This window comes from Macaca fascicularis, chromosome 3, assembly GCF_037993035.2.
Source record: "Macaca fascicularis isolate 582-1 chromosome 3, T2T-MFA8v1.1".
NCBI lineage: Eukaryota > Metazoa > Chordata > Mammalia > Primates > Cercopithecidae > Macaca > Macaca fascicularis.
In genome coordinates, this window is record NC_088377.1 from 45822738 (window position 1) to 45843025 (window position 20288).

The 20288-nt window shown below is 55.9% G+C and overlaps 1 protein-coding gene across 17 annotated transcripts in view; it reads left to right on the forward strand.

Moving 5' to 3' along the window:
* Positions 1–471: 471 nt before the first annotated feature.
* The window catches only part of GRID2IP (Grid2 interacting protein), a 43290-nt gene continuing 23473 nt past the window's right edge, over positions 472–20288 (forward strand). For 6 of the 17 annotated variants that reach the window (XM_065541644.2, XM_065541647.2, XM_065541646.2 and 3 more), the window contains exons 1-6: positions 6715–6843; positions 11131–11379; positions 11592–11677; positions 16968–17037; positions 17402–17496; positions 18158–18344. In XM_065541644.2, the coding sequence (XP_065397716.1) occupies positions 6809–6843; positions 11131–11379; positions 11592–11677; positions 16968–17037; positions 17402–17496; positions 18158–18344 (722 nt within the window). In that variant the 5' untranslated portion in view covers positions 6715–6808. Of the gene's footprint in view, positions 523–6714; positions 6844–11130; positions 11380–11591; positions 11678–16967; positions 17038–17401; positions 17497–18157; positions 18345–20288 lie in introns of those variants that run through there. The other 11 variants (XM_065541645.2, XM_065541648.2, XM_074034402.1 and 8 more) reach the window with 3 other exon arrangements.

The window sequence follows — 20288 nt, forward strand, 5'->3', positions numbered from 1 at the left end:
TGCCAAGCTAGTCTCGAACTCCTGACCTCAAATGATCCGCCCGCCTCAGCCTCCAAAAGTGCTGGGATTGCAGACCTGAACCACTGCGCCTGGCCTGCTCTAAGTTTATTTGTCAGAAGAAAAAAAATCCTGGCGGGTCCTCACCTGGAGGGACCCAGGAATCTCCTGACTCCACCTCCATCCTTGGAGGCCCTCGCTGCCTGCCCAGCTTGGACCAAGCCCCCTCTAGGCTGGACTGCTGTTCTCCCTCCCTGGATCCCGCCGGGGTTCCCTCCTCACCCAGCCTCCCGGGCCTGCGACTGCTCCCCCATCCCTCCCCTCCCCCTTCCCGGACTCAGCCCGCCCCCTCCCCTTGCTGCCATTCACCCCGCAGCCTGCCCCTCCCTCTGGGCCTGGCCAATGTCAGGGACTGGGCTGGCCACCCTCCCCGCCCCCCACCCCACCCCAGCCCCGACGCACTCTCGCTTCTGCAGCGGAGCATAGGCGACCACCACCGAAAGAGGCCACCATGAGCTGCCTGGGGTGAGTAAGGGGTGAGCCCCTTGCTAGGAGAATCATAAGAGGGGAAAAAAAGAAAAAAGTTATTTCTAGAGCCGAATTTGCCGCGGAGATGATGCGCTGGCTCTGAGGGCTTCCTGGGGAGCTGATTGACAGGCAGCCCCCCCGTCCCGCCCCTCCCCACCAGGGATGGGCCAGCGGGGCGCAGGCGGCCCAGCTGTCCCCCAGGAAGTTGGCTCGCTAGTCTCCAGGCTGCTGGCAGCCGGGCTCGGCTGGAGGCCCTCTCGGTTCTCCTCCTCTCCCCAGAGCGCTGCCGGCGTCTGTTCCTGCCCCTCTCCCGGGCCAGCCCGCCTGCCCCCCGGGACATCCCCAAGCCCGCCTTTCCCAGCCGCTGTTGGTCCCCAAGCCGCCGGCAGCCGCGGCAGCAGGTCGGGCAGGGCGCGGGAGGGGGAACACCCTTGGGTGCGCTCGATTTAGAGCCCGGGCAGCGGGAGCCCTGGACACCTGGGGATGCCCGGTCCCCGCAGCCTGAAACGGCAGCCTCTGCTGTAAGCGCCAGGAAAAGTGGGGAGGCTGCTGGAGGAAGGGGCGGCGCCCAGCTGGGCTTTGCAAGGAGAATATTACCCTGGCAGTAGGGCTTCAGCCACCCTCCACCTCTTCAAACCCCCACTTCCCAACAACCCCCTCCCCAGGGCTGGCCTGTCACCCATGGCCCCACAGTGTGCTGGCCTCTAGGGTGGCAGCAATCTCTGGGCAGCCCTATCTGGAGAGAGGTCAGAGGGGGCATGAAGGAGCCACAGACGCAGCTGTGATTCCCACGGTTGGGTGCCAGTTGATGGCTAACTCAGCACAGAGCAACCAGGGCAGGCTTCTTGGAGGAGGCAGCAGGAGGTGGCGGTGCTGTGGCTTAGTGACTGGTGGAGTCTGGTGGTGCCTCCTGTGGATGTGGGAGGACGGTCCCCAAGGAGAGTTCAGATAGGCCAGGTGCTAGCCACAGAGCAGAGGGCAGTGCCACCCTGGCCTGTGGCATCCAACAGTCCCCAGCTGTGAACCAACCAACAGGGAGTAGAGGGGACCACAGAGAGCCACCACTTGGGCCCTAGGACCCCACACTGAGGAGAGACAAGGTTTAATTTTTTTAAGAATTTATAAATAGAGACAGGGTCTCACTATCTTGCCCAGGCTGGCCTGGCCTCAAGAGATCCTCCCATCTCAGCCTCCCAAAGTTCTGGGATTACAGGTGTGAGCCACTGTGCCCCACCAAGAGGTAAGATTTAAGTGAGAGGTTGAATAGCCAAAGGGTGGTAGGCAAAAAAATATACACATGTGTGTGTGTCAAAGCTCTGCAAGGAGGCCAGGACCCACCCAAATCAGAGAGGTGTGGCCTCACTAAAGGGTGATCCCAGTGGCCAACATGGAAGGCTTAGGGAGAAGTAGAAGGGACCAGTGACACCATGAAGCTGGGCCATCTGGCACACTAGCCACTAGCCACATATGGTTATTTAAAGTTAAATGTGGCTGGGCATGGTGGCTTATGCCTGTAATTCCAGCACTTTAGGAGGCCGAGGCGGGTGGATCACCTGAGGTCAGGAATTTGAGACCAGCCTGGCCAACATAGTGAAACCCCGTCTCTACTAAAAATACAACAATTAGCCGGGCAGGGCCCGGCGCGGTGGCTCACACCTGTAATCCCAGCAATTTGGGAGGCTGAGGCGGGCAGATCACCTAAGGTTGGGAGTTTGAGACCAGCCTGACCAACATGGAGAAATCCCATCTCTACTGAAAATACAAAATTAGCTGGGTGTGGTGGCACATGCCTGTAATCCCAGCTACTCGGGAGGCTGAGGCAGGAGAATTGCTTGAACATGGGAGGCGGAGATTGCAGTGAGCCAAGATCACGCCATTGCACTCCAGCCTGGGCAACAGGAGTGAAACTCTGTCTCAAAAAAAAAAAAAAGGCCGGGCGCAGTGTCTCAAGCCTGTAATCCCAGCACTTTGGGAGGCCGAGATGGGCAGATCACAAGCTCAAGAGATCGAGACCATCCTGGCTAACATGGTGAAACCCCGTCTCTGCTAAAAAATACAAAAAAAAACTATCCGGGCGAGGTGGCGGGCGCCTGTAGTCCCAGCTACTGGGGAGGCTGAGGCAGGAGAATGGCCTAAACCCGGGAGGCGGAGCTTGCAGTGAGCTGAGATCTGGCCACTGCACTCCAGCCTGGGCGACAGAAAAAAAAAAATTTGCTGGGCATGATGGCAGTTGCCTGTAATCCCAGCTACTTGGGAGGCTGAAGCAGGAGAATCGTTTGAACCCGGGAGGTGGAGGTTGCAGTGAGCTGAGATCAAGCCACTGCACTCCAGCCTCCAGCCTGGGTGATAGAGCCAGACTCTGTTCCAAAAAAAAAAAACATGTTAAATGTAATTAATATTTGATAAAATATAAAGTTCAGCTTCTCAGTCTCACTAGCCACATTCCAAGCACACAACAGTGACAGTGACATATGGCTAGCGGCTACTGTACAGGACCAGGCGGATGTAGACCTTGTCCATCATCACAAGACATTCCCTTGGACAGCACTGCTGCTGTAAAGGGTGAGATGGGTCTGTGGTCACCATGTAAGCAGGAGGTTTCCTCTTCCTTCACCACAACAGTTAATCCTGCGACTGGGAGGCTAATTTGGGTCTGTCCCCAAAGGGATCCCGATCTGATGAAGTGAGAAAATGGCTTTCTAATTAGGACAGGCCAGGCAGTTTGGAAATCGTGACGTGGCCAGGAGGGAACAGGAAAGCAGAGTCAGCTTTGCAGTCCACTAGTGTTTCAGGAAATATGGGTGGTGGGGTGGGGGGAACAGGGGTGTCAGGTCGGGGGCAGGTCATGGTAGAAGCTGGGATTCGGAATCCGGACAGACCCGGCTTGAATACAGGTTCACTCACTGGCAGTGCAACCTCAAGCAGGTTCACTGACATCCACAGTTTGTCTGTAAAATGGGGTTGGTAGTTTCTGGGTGTTCCCAGCAGGGTTCTTGGTAGGAAACCATGTAAATGAACTCAGCCAACTGAAAGCAGGAAAGAGGTGAGTTGAAAATCTAAGGGTGGCATGTGAGGGACCATCTGCACCCCGTCACCCTCTTCTGCTTCACTGCCAAGTGTCACAAACACCATAATATAGAGTTACTGGGGCTGGGCGCAGTGGTTCATGCCTGTAAGCCCAGCATTTTGGGAGGCTGAGGCAGGAGGGTTGCTTAAGGCCAGAGTTCAAGACCAGTCTGGGCAGCATAGTGAAACCCTATCTCTACAAAAAATACAAATAAAAAATTTAGCTGGGTTTGGTGGTTCACACCTGTGATCCCAGCATTTTGGGAGGCTGAGGTAGGAGGATCACCGGAGCCCAGGAGCTTAAGGCCAGTCTAGACAACATAGCAAGACCCCATCTCTTAAAAAAAAAAAAGTTTAAAAATGAGCTGGGAGCAGTGGTGCCTGCCTGTAATCCCCGCAATTTTGGAGGCTGAAGCGGAAGGATTGCTTAAGGCCAGCAGTTGAAGACCAGGCTGGGCAACAGAGCGAGACCCTATCTCTACAAAAAAAAATTTAAAAATTAGCCAGGCATGGTGGTACATGCCTGTAGTCCTAACTACTTGGGAGGCTGAGGTGGGAGGATCACTTGAGCCCAGGAATTTGAGGCTGCAGTGATTCATGATCATGCCACTGCACTCCAGCCTGGGTGACAGAGCAAGACTCTGTCTCTAAAAATAAATAAGAAAGGCCGGGCGCGGTGGCTCAAGCCTGTAATCCCAGCCCTTTGGGAGGCCGAGACGGGCAGATCACGAGGTCAGGAGATCGAGACCATCCTGGCTAACCCAGTGAAACCCCGTCTCTACTGAAAAATTAAAAAAAAATAAAAAAAATTGCCGGGCAAGGTGGCGGGCGCCTGTAGTCCCAGGAGGCTGAGTCAGGAGAATGGCGTAAACCCGGGAGGCGGAGCTTGCAGTGAGCTGAGATCCGGCCACTGCACTCCAGCCTGGGCGACAAAGCGATACTCCGTCTCAAAAAAATAAATACATAAATAAATAAATAAATAAGAGAGATATTGGGGGAATTCTATAAGATGTGTAGATGGAAGCACCAGGCATAAAATATGTGCTCAATTAGTATTGGCTTCTCTTAGGGAAGCTCTTTTTTCCCCAACAGCAGGTGTCTCAAGTAGGGCACTGCTGACATTTGGGAGCTGATATTTCTCTGTTGTCAGGGGCTGTCCTGCACATTATAGGATGTTTACCAGCATCCCAGGCCTCTACCCTCTAGAAGCCAGTAGCACAACCCCCTGTCAGTTGTCATTTTGTAACAAACAAAATGCCAAGTGACTGCCAAATACCCCCTGGGTGGACAAAATCACGACTGGTTGAGAAGTACAGCTCTGGAGGAATCTTAGGCAGTGCCTTCTGCTGGAGTAGACACTTCAGGGAAGTCCGGCTGTTGCCTGTCCCCTGGTGATCACTTGGTGACTGGGTGACCACCTCATGCTGCCCTGGGTCACCTGGCCACAGCCATGAGCAGCTGGCCCCACGGTGCCCACGGAGACCTGGCCCTGAGGTAGTGTGCCTGGATTCGACCCTGGGCATCTGCTCCCGGGTTGCATCTCCTGTTCCCACAGCACGGTGGACGGTTTTCAGAGCCTTTGGCCATGCCTGGTTCTGGATGCTGGGCCACTGCAGCCGGCACAATACAACCAGGAATGGCTCCAATCATAATGGGATGGCTGGAGCCCCACAGACGTCAGGGAGCTGTGCTGGCTTGGAGGCTTGTCAGCTGCTTCTCTCCCTCACAGAGCTGAGGACAGGGCTTGGAAAGGGCACGGCATGAGTGGGCACTGGCTCTTGTTTCTGGCTGCTTCCAGGAAGAAGTACAGCCACGGGAGGTTACTTCAAGGTGTTGGTCCTGCTGGGGCCAAGAATAGGGGGCTGTGGTGGGTTGGAGAAAAGTGTGGGGGCAGTACTAAAGACCGATGATCGGACCCACAGGTACCCACGGGCTGCCCCATGGGAGCTGTCCCTCTGAGACAGAGGGAAAGGCCCGGGGCATCCCGCCTCTGCTGTTCCAGCCTGTCTTTGGTGAGGGCCTCATGCTGATGTTCCTGGTTGGGGGTGCCCCTGAAGAGCCCCTCCCCAGGATGTGCCTTGAACTGGTTACCCCAACTCTATCATTTGTTCATCAGGCCTGATTCTGCGCCTCTCCAGTGGCAGTGGGGACTCCTTGAGACATGACAACACAAGCAGGCATGCTGGGGTCCCCTCCTGCTGCCGTTCAGGGGATGGCAGGCCCAGAGCCCCCAGGGAAGAGTCCAGACCTCCTTTCCTGTCGCCTTCCTCTCCTCTCCTTTAACGTTCCTCCCCTCTTCTCTCTTGGCAGGGCAGGATGCGCAGCTCAGGGAGGCCCTCTACTCGCTCCCTCCCCACTCACCTGGGGATTGTCACAGCCTGGGCGCCCTGTCCTCACTCGCACTCCTCGGGCCTCAGACACTCCACCTCCTCTGTGTTTTGGAATCCAGCTTCTTGTCCCACCCCAACACCCCGCTCTGGGTCACCTCCCAGCATCACCCCTCTCCTGGTGTGCCAAAACATTTGGATTCCTTCCACCTCTCCTTGAACCCTGAAACCCGCCCACGGCTCCCTCCTGTTCCCAGAGTGGGGTCTCAGCTGCTGACCACCGCGTTCAAAGTCTCCCTATCCAGCCTCTTCTCGGCCACAGCCGAGAATTAGCCAGACATGGTGGTACATGCCTGTAGTCCTAGCTACTCCGGAGGCTGAGGTGGGTCCCTCCCCGACCCCGGAGAAGATAGAGAGGGCTTCTTCTAGCTGGGCGACTCCTGCTGAGCCCTGGAGTCCAGCGCAAAGGCCATTCCCTCCGGAAAACACAGCATGCTCTACCAAATGCCGTCGGGGCTTCCTCTAAACTGCAGGGACTCGCCACTGTGGGGGTTTCGGGGCGCAGTGGCTGGAGAGGACGCAGGCGAGGATCCTGCGGAGGGAATAATGGAGAGAGCCAAGGGGAGTGAGCGTGGCGGCTTCAAACCGCCCCCAGTTTCCGCTGCACCCCAGAACGACCAAAGGGTCCCAGCAGGGGAGAGGCGGCGCCACCGGGAGGGGGCGGGGCCACCAAGAGGGGGCGGGGCGGGGCTGCGGGCCGGGACCGCTCGGGAGGGGCCGTGAGCGCTCGCCGGGCAGAGGTGCGTGGAGTCGCGGCGCGCTCGCTCCACTCCCGGGCTCGGCTACCGCCTGCCCTTCGGCACCTGCCGCGCCGCGATCCCCGGCTCCAGATGGGGAAGGACCAGGGCTTCTCTCGGCACTTTCGGTAGATTCCCCCATCGCGTCCGGCGCCTCCGGGAACCGTGCGCCCAGTGCGCCACGGATCCGCTTCGGGCTGGTTTGAAAGGGGGTGGGGCTGGAGTGTGGAGGGGCTTCCCTGCCCTGGGTGGGCACCCTCCGAGCCTGGGCGGAGCCCGAGGCCCAGGGAGTTTGGAAATAAACTGGGTGGGTACAGGGGCGGCGAGGTCTAAGCGTTGGGCGCTCTGAACCCGTGCGCGGCCCTAAAGAGTCGGTGTTGGGACAAAAGGCTGGGATTGAAAGCCCACTTTCCTTCCTACAACTGGGCTGGTCGAGGGGACAGGACAGAGGGCCGAGACTGAGGTTGGGTGCTCTTGTGAAAATCGGGATCATCTCATCCTGAGTTTGGGGGGCACGACCTCCCCACTGCCGTGCTCCCTATAGGGAACCAGGGCACCCTTGTCCCCTTGCCACCATTTCGCTGGCTAATAATCAAAGGTGAGATAGAGAAAGCTGGGTGAGACGGCCAGGCGCGGTGGCTCACGCCTGTAATCCCAGCACTTTGGGAGGCCGAGGGTGGGGGGGGCGGATCTTTTGAGGTCAGGAGTTCGAGACCAGCCTGACCAACATGGTGAAACCCCTTCTCTACTAAAAATACAAAAAACAGCCGGGTGTGGTGGTGCATGCCTGTAGCCCCAGATACTCAAGAGGCTGAGACAGAAGAATCGCTTGAACCTGGGAGGCGGAGGTTGCAGTGAGCCAAGATTGTACCACTGTACTCCATCCTGGGTGACAGAGAGTGTCTCTCAAACAACAACAACGAAAAGGCCAGGCGCAGTGGCTCACGCCTGTAATCCCAGCACTTTGGGAGGCTGAGGCGGGTGGATCACGAGGTCAGGAGATCGAGACCATCCTGGCTAAAACAGTGAAACCCCGTCTTTTCTAAAAATACAAAAAATTAGCCGGGTATGGAGGCACGCGCCTGTAGTCCCAGCTACTTGGGAGGCTGAGGCAGGAGAATGGCGTGAATCTGGGAGGTGGAGCTTGCAGTGAGCGGAGATCACACCACTGCACTCCAGCCTGGGCAACAGAGTGAGACTCCGAGACTCCATCTCAAAAAAAAAAAAAAAAAGAGAGAGAGAAAGCTGGGTGGGAAGGGGACAGGAAATGGAGAGAGAGGACCCTACAAGGGGGCGGAGTAGGAACTTGGAGTTGGATTTAGACCTGACTCTGGCAGAGAGAACAGAACTGACCTGGGGTGCAAGGTCATTGTGTGACCCCCAGGAAGAGTCCTGTGGCCTGAGAGAGGCCTGTTGGCATAGCAGAGACAGTGATTGCTGGACTGCCAGTCAGAGGGATAGTGACTGGTGGCAATATTCGCTGTGGCCCCCCTGCTCCTGGTTCTGCTGGGTCAGTTGATTTAGGGCAGACCCAGGGCTGGGGACTCTGGGCCAGACTGAGCTGCATGGAGGACCAGCAGGAGCCAGGTTGGATGTCTGGCTCACCAGGCAGCCTTGGCCTCTGTCTCAGCCCCAAAAACACCAAGTAAGGAAAGGGCCGCCCAGCCTTCTTCCATCTGTGCAGTTCGTGAAAGCCAGGTTCCCACCTGGGGGACAGGGCCTTTTCTTTTTTTTTTTGAGATGGAGTCTCACTCTGTTGCCCAGGCTGGAGTGCAGTGGTGCAATCTGGGCTCACTGCAACCTCTGTCCCCCGGGTTCAAGCAATTCTTGTGCCTCAGCCTCCTGAGTAGCTGGGATTACAGGAGTGCGCCACCATGCCCGGCTAAGTTTTGTATTTTTAGTAGAGACGGGATTTCATGACATTGGCCAGGCTGGTCTCGAACTCCTGACCTCAGGTAATCTGCCCGCCTCGGCCTCCCAAAGTGCTAGGATTACAGGCTTGAGCCACCGCGCCCGGACAACGGGGTCTTTTCTAGTTGCTGCTGGAAGGTAGAGCTGTGATGTCCTCTTGACTCCTGCCCAGGTTGGACTCAGGATTCGGGTGCATGGGGTGATGTTTTCAGAGTCTGTGGCTGGAGCCGTAATGTGATGGACAGTCTCAGGTGTGTTTCTTTTCTCCTTTGCCTGGACGTGAGACTTGAGGTCTGGGAGGCACTAGGGAATGTCCAGGCCAGGCAGATGGAGGGGTCAGGTTCCGGAGACCTTAAGTGACCATCTGGGGGGTGAGGCTGAGTTTCCGGATTTGCAGGAAACATTGCAGGTGGATGGGAACGGGCACCGGGCAGAAGTGATCAGGACATTCATCCTGGCTCCTGATTATCCCCCGGACTATCCAGACCTGGAGCAGAGCTCACTGCAGGGACAGAGCCTCCTCCCTGAGAATCCACACCCACTTCCTCCCACCAGACAACTTCTTTTGCCTGGCTGGCCTAATTACTCCTACCCACAGAGGTGGAGGGAAGTGTGAGGGCCGCTGGACACCGAAGAGGGGTTTGTATTTCAGCGGCAAGGCCACTGATCCCTTCTCCCTTCTCCCCCTCATCTTGCCCTTGGCCCTGGCACCTGGTACAAGGAAGAGGGAATGGAGCCTTGGGATGCAGCCAGGGAGGCCTCACAGGCAACCAGGCCTTCAGGGGCTCTCATTAGAGGTCCTGCCACAGTGCTGAGTGCTGAAGTCTGGGCTCTGATGCCAGCTATGTAACCATGGAGAGCTACGAGTCCTCTCTGTGCCTCAGAATCCTCTGCCACAGACCGCAGAGTCCATCAGGATGTTAACTGCTGCCATTACTCAGAGATGGGGTTAGGCTGCTGGTGGACTTTCTGTTGACTGAGTCTCTCCTGTGTGCTGAGCCCTGGTCAGTCACTGTGGCTCAGGATTGAACTATAGGCCTAACCCTCAGAAAGCTTCCAAGGCTGGGTGTTGTAGCTCAGCCCTGTAATCCCAGCACTTTGAGAAGCGGAGGTGGGAGTATCACTTGATCCCAGGAGTTTGAGACCAGCCTGGGCAACACAGAGCCTCAACTCTACAAAAAAATTAAAAAGAAAAAAATGCCAGGCATGGTGGCTCACGTCTGTAATCCCAGGACTTTGGGAGGCCGAGGCAGGCAGATCACCTGAGGTCAGGAGTTCAAGACCAGCCTGGCCAACATGGTGAAACCCCCATCTTTACTGAAAACACAAAAATTAGCCGGGCATGGTGGCGTGCACCCATAATCCCAGCTACTCGGGAGACTGAGGTGGAAGAATTGCTTGAACCAGGGAGGTGGAGGTTCCAGTGAGCTGAGATCTCACCATTGCACTCCAGCCTGGGTGACAGAGCAAGACTCTGAAAAAAAAAAAAAAAAAAATTAGCCTGGTGGCATGTGCCTGTAGTCCTAGCTACAAGGGAGGCTGAGGCAGGAGGATCCCTTGAGACCAGGAGTTCCAGGTTACAGTGAGCTATGATCGAGCTATGATTGTGCCACTGTACTATAGCCTGGGAGACAGAGCAAGACCCTGCCTCAAAAGAGAAAAAAACAGAGAGAGACAGAGAAAGAAAGGGAGTTTCTAGCCCCACAGCAGAGACCCCGGGGCCTTCCCCCTGCCTCTTACTTCCAAGGTAACTACTTTGAGAGTGGGAGCCACAGTCCCTTCAGCTTTGAACCCCAGTTCCTGGCTGGCACAGAGAGCAGAGGCTCCCTGCATACATGTAGGATTAAGTTGGAAGGAGGCCAGTGTTGAGTATGGAGCCTCATTCAGCTAAGGAAGCAAAGGAGTGGACCAGGCTGGGGCAAGAGCCTGGGCAAGAGCTTAGAGATAGGACTGAAGGCGGCAGAAGCGGTTCCTGGCAGGTATCTGAGTGGGCAGCTGCAGATAGGACTGGCCAGAGAAGCAAGCAGGAAGACTGGAGGCGTGGTGAGCGGCTCATAGGTTCCAGTTTCCTCCCGCAGAGCCACCTAGAGACCAGGTGGGAGACAGTGGGTGGTGGGGATCCCTGACTTGGGGCTTGGCCTGGTGGGTGCAGAGGGAGTCAGGGAAGAGGCCAGAGAAGGAGGACAGAGGCAGGAGGAGGAACGGGTGCGTGGACTAGCTTGGAGGGGCTCAGGCCCTGCAGTGGCCAGAGTCATGAAGGACGGTCCGAACGCGCCATTCCCGAGGTGGAGCGAGCAGGACGCCACGTCCTAGCTGGGGGCGCAAATCCGAGCACCTAGGGGAGACTGGGTTGCCACAGGCTGCTGATCCCCCCAACCCTCCGCCGCTCCTGGGAAGAGGCGGGAGAGCCCAGGGCGGCCCCCGCGAGGACGCGCCTTCGGACCGCGGTTTGCAGAGATCCAGGGTCCGGGAACGCGCCCCGACTCCGCCGTCCTTGCCGGCAGGATCTTCATCCCCAAGAAGCACCGGGCGCGCTTCGACGAAGTGGTGTCACAGGGCCTCCTGGGCAAGCTGTGCCGCGCCCGCCGGGCCCAGGGCGCGCAACGACTGCGCCGGAGCCGCAGCGAGGAGCGGCCCGAGCGCCTCCTGGTATCCACGCGCGCCAGCGCCGCGCCGCGCCGCCCGGATGAGCCGCCCCAGCGCAGGGCCTCTTTGCTGGTGGGCGGCCTCGCCGGCCCCGGGGGCGCGCGCAGGTACGCGGGGTTCACAGGCACTGGCCGCTGGCGCTTCCCTGCGGGTGGGCTCGGGACCGAGACCCGGGGAGAGGGCGCAGGGGCGGGGCTCGTCAGCTGGGTTGCAGAGCGGGCCGGAGAGGTTAAGGGGAGAGGGACACGGGACATCTCCAACCTCTGCGCCCTAGGACCCCCTCTCCATCACGCTGCTCGCCCCTTCTTTTTCTCCCCAGGACTGTCCGAGTCTACAAAGGCAACAAGAGCTTCGGCTTCACACTTCGCGGCCACGGGCCTGTCTGGATCGAGTCTGTCCTGCCTGGTGAGGGGTGGGCCGGTTGCCCTAAGAGTCCCTAAGGCCCAGGATGGGGTGAAGGACCCCGTGGTGGCTCTCCCGGGTCATTGTACCCCATGCAGGCTCCTGCTCAGCAATCCCTCCCCGCCAGGTACCATCCTTGTGTGGACGGTGTCCCCAGAGTGTCCCAGAGCCAGCAGATCTGAATTCCACTCCTACCTAAGATGCTTGAGGCCAGAGCCTTCTGCCTGAGTTGGGGCACCCCACCCCTGCCCCTCTAAATTCAGCATTACCCCCAGCCAAGAGAACCAGGTTCTGCATCCAGACCTTTCCTGTGGCCACAGGGAGAGCTGGGGGACACTGTCCAGGACTTCAGGGCAGCCAGGACTGAGCTGGTGCGTACCCAGGCTGTGCCCCCAGCAACACCAGCTGCTTGGAGTCCCCACGCTGAACTGGGTTCTTGCCTAGTGGGCCAGACTCAGAGAGCCAAAAGGGCCTCAGGGCCTCTACCTGCTGTCTAACCACCACCACCCCCCCCCCCCCCCCCCCCCGCAATCTGGACTTTGCTCTCCTCCCACCCCGCCTACCCCTTCTTGTTCCTGAATCATGGCATCTTTTTATTTTATTTTACTTATTTTATTTTAATGAGATAGGGTGTCGCTCTGTCACCCAGGCTGGAGTGCAGTGGTGCAATCTTGGCTCACTGCAGCCTCCATCTCCCAGCCTCAAGTGATCCTCCCACCTCAGCCTCCAGAGTAGCTGGGACCACAGGTGCATGCCACCATGCCTAGCTAATTTTTTGTATTTCTGATAGAGATGGGGTTTTGCCATATTGCCCAGGTTGGTCTTGAACTCATAAACTCAAGTAATCCTCCCGCCTTGGCCTCCCAAAGTGCTGGGAGTATAGGCGTGAGCCATCATACCTGGCCTATTTCTTAAATTAAATTAAATTTAAATTTTTGAGCAGAGTTTTGCTCTCGTTGCCCAGGCTAGAGTGCAATGGCACGATAGCCCACTGCAGCCTCTGCCTCCCAGGTTCAAGCGATTCTCCTGCCTCAGCCTCCTGAGTAGCTGGGATTACAGGTGCCTGCCACCACACCCGGCTAATTTTTTGATATTTTTAGTAGAGATGGGGCTTCGCCATGTTGGCCAGGCTGATCTTGAACTCCTGGCCTCAGGTGATCCGCTCGTCTTGGCCTCCTAAAGTTTTGGAATTACAGGCCTGAGCCACCACACTCGGCCTATTTTATTTTATTTTAAAGAGATGAGGTCGGCCAGGCATGGTGGCTCATGCCTGTAATCCCAGCATTTTGGAAGGCCAAGGAGGGCGGATCACAAGGTCGGAGATCAAGATCATCCTCGCTAACAAGGGGAAACCCCATCTCTACCAAAAATACAGAAAAAAATATTAGCCGGGTGTGGTGGAGGGCACCTGTAGTTCCAGCTACTCAGGGAGGCTGAGGCAGGAGAATGACGTGAACTCAGGAGGCGGAACTTGCAGTGAGTGGAGATTGAGCCACTGCACTGCAGCCTGGGCGACAGAGCGAGACTCCATCTCAAAAAACAAAAAAAAACAAAAAAGAAAAAACAAAAAAAAAGAGATGAGGTCTTTCTCTGTTACCCAGGCTGGCGTGCAGTGGCATGATCATGGCCCACTGCAGCCTCGAACTCCTGGGCTCAAGGGATCCTCCTGCCTCAGCCTCCTAAATGTTGGGATTACAGGTGTGAGCCACCACGCCCAACCATGGCATCTTGAAGAAGGCAGAACGTCCCCAGTGCAAGAATCCCTTTCTTCCTGCCCCTCCAGTGGGGCAGGGGTGCGTGTGCTCATATTTATTGTGGAAGGTGTTTGTAGGGCAGAGGTGTCTCCTAGAGCTAAATTGAATTCTCTCTCCCTGAACCATCTGTTCAGAACTGGGTCACCTGCTCGGTCCTGCATCCGTCCCCTCCTGGCACCTAAGTGTAATGCTCCTGGTTACACATCCCCATTGGTGGCCATGCCAGTGTGTTCTTTCCACACTCTGCGTGTCAGCATATCTCCAGTGTATGGATCTGTGAGCTGAGCATTGTCTGATCCTGTAGTCCCAGCCCGGGACTGATCCCATGCCTTTCCTGTCATAGGAAGCCAAATGGATGCTTAGATGGAAGCTTTGACAGATGGGCAAACTGAGGTCTGTAGTCCCAGCCCTGGAAGAGCACTTCAGTGTCAGTGCATCATGCTCACAGGCTTCGGGCTGTTCTGAGACTTAATCCTGATAAGTGGCATGTTCGGGTTCTTCCCTGATTTGGGTATCACTAAGTTGTTGACACTGTATTGTAAGCAAAAGGTCCAAAGCTACTCTCTAGAGAATTTCCTCTAGAAGTGATTCATCTCTCCTCTGTGGATGTAGCTGCTCCAAGCATGCCACCACCACCATCCTCATCTCTCAGTCTCTCCCACATGGGTAGCCAGAGATACCTGGCCCAGGGCCTTGTTAGAATCCAGGTGTGGCCAGGTGCAGCGGCTCACACTTGTAGTCCCAGCACTTTGGGAGGCCGAGGCAGGAAGATCACTTGAGCCCAGGAGTTTGAGACCAGTCTGGGCAATAGTGAGGCACATGCCTGTAGTCCCAGCCCAGAAGTTCGAGGCTGCAGTGAGCTGTGATCGTGCCACTGCATTCCAGCCTGGGTGACAGAGCAAGACCCTGTCTCAAAAAAAGAAAAGAAAAAAAAAAAAAAATCCAGGTCTGCTGTTCTTCCCAACCAAACCTTCAAGCTAGTGGTCCCATGCCTTTCCTGTCATAGGAAGCCAAATGGATGTTTAGATGGATGCTTTTACAGATGGAGAAACTGAGGCCTGGAGAGGCTCTGGTAAATTAAGGACCAGAAACTGGGATCTCCTGACTCCTGGGCCCAGTGCTCTTTGATCCCCTGCGACAACTTCTCTAGCTATCCCGCCATTCCAGGCAGGCCAGATTGGATTCGCCACCACCATCACTCTCTCCTCCTCTTGAGTCCAGGGAAAGGACTTCTCCCATCTCGCCTCTCCCAGGAAGTCTTCCCTAATTGTTCCCCCTCTTCTCTGGACAGTTTCCACTTCCCCCAGAGAGAACTTCTTGCAATGTGAGAGTATATTTTATTTAGCCATTGATATTTTCCCTACCTTCCAAATTACATTTAGAATGATGACTCATAAAAGAGGCAGAAAGAGGCCGGCGTGGTGGCTCACACTTGTAATCCCAGCGCTTTGGGAGACGGAGGCAGGAGGATCATTTGAGGGCAGGAGTTTGAGACGAGCCTGGGCAACATGGTAAAACTTTGTCTCTACAAAATATACAAAAATTAGGTGGCCGGGCACGGTAGCTTATACCTGTAATCCCAGCACTTTGGGAGGCCAAGGTGGCGAATCACTTGAGCTCAGTAGTTTGAGACCAGCCTAGGCAATATGGTGAAACCTCGTCTCTACTAAACACACACACACACACACACACACACACACACACACACACAAATTAGCCAGGCGTGGTGGCTATAGTCTCACCTATTCAGGAGGCTGAGGTGGGAGAATAGCTTGAACCCAGGAGGCAGAGGTTGCAGTGAGCCGAGAGATCATGCCATTGCACTCCAGCCTGGGTGATAGAGCGAGACTCCATAAAAAAAAAAAAAAAAAAAAAAAAAATTAGCCTGGAGTGGTGGTGGGTGCCAATGGTCCCAGCTACTCAGAGGCTGAGGTGGGAAGATTGCTTGAGCCTAGGAGGTTGAGGCTGCAGTGGCTCTGTGATCACACCTCTGCACTGCAGCAAGACCCTGTCTCTAAAATTTTAAAAATATATACAGAAGGCTGGACGCGGTGGCTCACGCCTGTAATCCCAGCACTTTGGGAGGCCGAGGTGGGCAGATCACGAGGTCAGGAGATCGAGACCATCTTGGCTAACACAGTGAAACCTCATCTCTACTAAAAATACAAAAAATTAGTCGGGCGTGGTGGCGGGCGCCTGTAGTCCCAGCTACTCAGGGAGGCTGAAGCAGGAGAATGGCTTGACCCCCAGGAGGCGGAGCTTGCAGTGAGCGGAGATCGCGCCGCTGCAGTCCAGCCTGGGCAACAGAGCGAGACTCCATCTCAAAAAAAAAAAAAAAAAGTATATATGTACAGAAAATAATTCTGAAGCAAAGAGGAATCCCAGACCCTGACAAGAGCTTTCTTTTTTTTTTTTTTTTTTTGAGACGGAGCCTCGCTCTGTTGCCCAGGCTGGAGTGCAGTGGCCGGATCTCAGCTCACTGCAAGCTCTGCCTCCCGGGTTCATGCCATTCTCCTGCCTCAGCCTCTCGAGTAGCTGGGACTACAGGCGCCCGCCACCTCGCCCGGCTAGTTTTTTGTATTTTTTTAGTAGAGACGGGGTTTCACCGTGTTATTAGCCAGGATGGTCTCGATCTCCTGACCTCGTGATCCGCCCATCTCGGCCTCCCAAAGTGCTGGGATTACAGGCTTGAGCCACCGCGCCCGGCCCTGACAGGAGCTTTCTATGCGGGGCGAAGAACAGTGTGTGGAGCAGCGACTCGAGAAGTACTGGTGTTGCCTAAGTCCTGCTCTCCAGACCTCGCTCTTCTCCAGCACTGGGGGTTCATGCTGTGCCCCCGCTAGGGGATCACTCCCGTGGTCCTTAGATCCTTAGAGCAGCTGAGATCGGAGATGTGCAGAGTCTGTTACAGGGATCTGCTGACCTGATTTGACTCTCCTCTGCCACCCATGCCTATGGGGCTCTGTACTTTTCTACCTTTTTTTTTTTTTTGGTAGAGACGGGGGTCTCACTATGTTGCCCAAGCTGGTCTCGAACTCCTGACCTTAAGTGATCCTCCTGCCTTGGCCTCCCAAAGTGCTGGGATTACAGGTGTGAGCCACCATTCCCGGCCAGTTATGGGTCTCTGAGTCTCCATTTCTCGCCTGTAAAACAGGATATCATTCTTTTTTTTTTTTTTTTTTTTTGAGACGGAGTCTCGCTCTGTCGCCCAGGCTGGAGTGCAGTGGCGCGATCTCCGCTCACTGCAAGCTCCGCCTCCAGGGTTCACGCCATTCTCCTGCCTCAGCCTCCCAAGTAGCTGGGACTACAGGCGCCTGCCGCCATGCCCGGCTAATTTTTTGCATTTTAGTAGAGACAGGGTTTCACCGTGTTAGCCAGGATGGTCTCGATCTCCTGACCTCGTGATCCACCCACCTCAGCCTCCCAAAGTGCTGGGATTACAGGCGTGAGCCACCGCGCCCGGCCGAGAACAGGATAGCATTCTGCTCTCAAAGTGGTAACCTGCCGCTGACTGGCACACCCTCTCTTCTTGCTTCCAGGGAGCCCAGCTGACAATGCTGCCCTCAAGTCAGGTGACCGGATCCTCTTCCTCAATGGACTGGACATGAGGTCAGAGGCTATTGGGGACACCAGAGGTTGGTGATGAACTGCCCCCACCCCCTGCAAGACTCCTGCCTTTTGGGGCACCCAGGCCATGGTCACAATCTCCTCTCACCAGCTGGTCCCCAAGGTCTGTCCCTTTTCCAGTGGGAACTCTTGAATCTAACCCTCCTCCTCGCCAGTCTCCAACTCTAGCCAGGACCTCAGTTCATCCTTCCAACCAGAAAATATTCCAGCTCCATGCTGGGGACACAGAGTCACACAGAGGTGGTCTTGCTGTGTGGCGTCTGTGGGCAGGACAGGGAGGTCTGGCTGGTGGCTGTGGAGAGGGCTCACCCCAGTCAGGCCCTCCTGGGCCATCTCTGCTTGGCAGGAACTGCTCCCACGACAAGGTGGTGTCCATGCTGCAGGGCAGTGGTGCCATGCCTACGCTGGTGGTGGAGGAAGGGCTCGTCCCATTTGCCAGTGGTGAGACCCCCATGGACACTTGGCTTCCTTGGCCCACAGAGACACTACCCGGGCTGCTATGTGTGAGATTCACAGTACAGAGGACTCAGCTCTTCCCCTAAACCTTCAGCTTGCCTTCCCAGGGCTGCCCCCTAAGTGGTGCTGTAGAACCCCGGTGAAGCTGGGCACGGTGGCTCATGCCTATAATCCCAGCACTTTGGGAGGCCAAGGTGGGAGGATAGCTTGAGGCCAGGAGTTTGAGACCAGTCTGGGCAACATGGCGCAACTCTGTCTCTACTAAAAATACAAAATTAGCTGGGCATGATGGCATGCGCCTGTAGTCCCAGCTACTTGAGGGGCTGAGGCAAGAGAATCACCTGAACCCAGGAGGCGGAGGTTGCAGTGAGCCAAGATCGCGCCACTGTACTCCCACCTGGACAACAGAGCGAGACACTGTCTAAACAAACAAACAAAAAACCCTAGCGTATAGTTTTAGGGACCCTTCCCAGGACTGACTCCCTCTATCCTTGGCCCCAGTGTCGCACAGCAGGCATGCCTTCCCATGCATGGCACTGGACAGCCACACCCCAGCTCAGGAGGTCTACTGACCTCAAAAGCCGGGGAGACTGCACCTGGCCTGGGGACTCTGGGTCACTCGTGCCTCTCCCGCTTGTGGTCCCAGCAGACTCGGATTCTCTGGACTCGCCCAACCCATCGTCGGCGCTCACCTCCTTGCAGTGGGTGGCGGAGATCCTGCCGTCCAGCATCCGGGTCCAAGGGAGGACCTTCAGCCAGCAGCTGGAGCACCTGCTCACGCCTCCTGAGCGCTATGGGGTCTGCCGGGCCCTCGAGAGCTTCTTCCAGCACAGGTGGCCGGACCAAAGCCGCGGTGGGGACCTGCCCTGGGTGGGCCCTAAGTCCTACCTAGACTCACATCCTAGTCTCCCTGCCTGAGCCTCCTCAGTCCCATTCTCCTGGGGGATGCTCAGGAAGGTGGCAGCTGGTATCGGGGTCCCAGGGTGGTGGGCAACTGAGCTGCCCTGGAACAATCTCTGACTTGACACCTCCTAGCCACGTGACCTTGGGTGAGTCTCAGCCTTCTCTGTGAAGTGAGGCAGACAGGGACCACCCGCAACATTCTTTTTTATTTTTTGAGATGGAGTCTCGCTCTATCACCCAGCTGGAATGCAGTGGTATAATCTCGGCTCACTGCAACCTCCACCTCCTGGGTTCAAGCGATTCTCCTGCCTCAGCCTCCTGAGTAGCTGGGATTACAGGCATGCGCCACCACACCTGGCTAATTTTTTTGTGTTTTTACTAGAGATGGGGTTTCACCATGTTGTCCAGGCTGGTCTCAAACTCCTGACCTCGTGATCTGCCCGCCTCGGCCTCCCAAAGTGCTGGGATTACAGGCGTGAGCCACTGCGCCCGGCCTTACCTGCAGCATTCTTGATGGGACCTTCACCAGAGCCCCACCTGTGGGCATTTGTCATGGGCCAGGCCCTTCCGGGTAGGGTTGCTGTCTTTCTTTTTGGACCTCAGCTGCAGCCAGCTGCATTTATCACACTCCTCAGTCCATGGGTCATTATTATGGTCTCTGCAAAGCCTGTCACTTGTCCATACCTTTTTGTTTTGTTTGAAGGGTTTTTTGGGGGTTTTTTTTGTTTGTTTTTTGAGATGGATTTTCGCTCTTTTTGCCCAGGCTGGAGTGCAGTGGTGCAATCTCGGCTCACCGCAACCTCCACCTCCCAGGTTCAAGTGATTCTCCTGCCTCAGCCTCCCATGTAGCTGGGATTACAGGCATGCGCCACCATGCCTGGCTAATTTTGTTTTTTTTTTGTTTTGTTTTGTTTTGTTTGAGACGGAGTCTCACTCTGTCGCCCGGGCTGGAGTGCAGTGGCGCAATCTCGGCTCACTGCAAGCTCCGCCTCCCAGGTTCCCGCCATTCTCCTGCCTCAGCCTCCCGAGTAGCTGGGACTACAGGCGCCCCCCACCTCGCCCGGCTAATTTTTTTGTATTTTTTTAGTAGAGACGGGGTTTCACCGTGTTAGCCAGGATGGTCTTGATCTCCTGACCTCGTGATCCACCCGTCTCGGCCTCCCAAAGTGCTGGGATTACAGGCTTGAGCCACCGCGCCCGGCCCTAATTTTGTATTTTTAGTAGAAACGGGGTTTCTCCATGTTGCCCAGGCTGGTCTCGAACTCCCGACCTCAGGTGATCCGTCTGCTTTAGCCTGCCAAAGTGCTGGGATTACAGGCATGAGCCACCGTGCCCGGCCTGGTTTTGTTTTGTTTTTTAAAAAAGATGGGGAGATCTCACTATGTTACCCAGGCTGGTCTCGAACTCCTGGGCTCGAGTGATCCTCCCAACGTGCTGGGGTTACAGGCATGAGCCACTGTACCTGGCTCTGAAGAGTCTTAAGATGTAATTCACATACTATACAATTTGCCATTTAATTATACAATTCAGTGGTTTTTACTTTATTCACAAATACGTGCAAACATCACCAAGGTCCATTTTAAAACTTCATGACATCAAAAAGAAACCCAGGCCAGACATCTATAATCCCAGCACTTTGGGAGGCTGAGGCAGGAGGATCGCTTGAGCCCAGGAGTTCAAAACCAGCCTGGGCAACAGAGCAAGAAGCCATCTCTACAAAAAGAAAAAATTAGCTGGGCGTGGTGATGTGCACCTGTAGTTCCAGTTACTTGGGAGGCTGAGGCGGGAGGTTCGCTTGAGCCCAGGGGTTCAAGGCTGTAGTGAGCAGTGATTGTGCCACTGCATTCCATCTTGGGTGACAGAGTGAGTCCTTG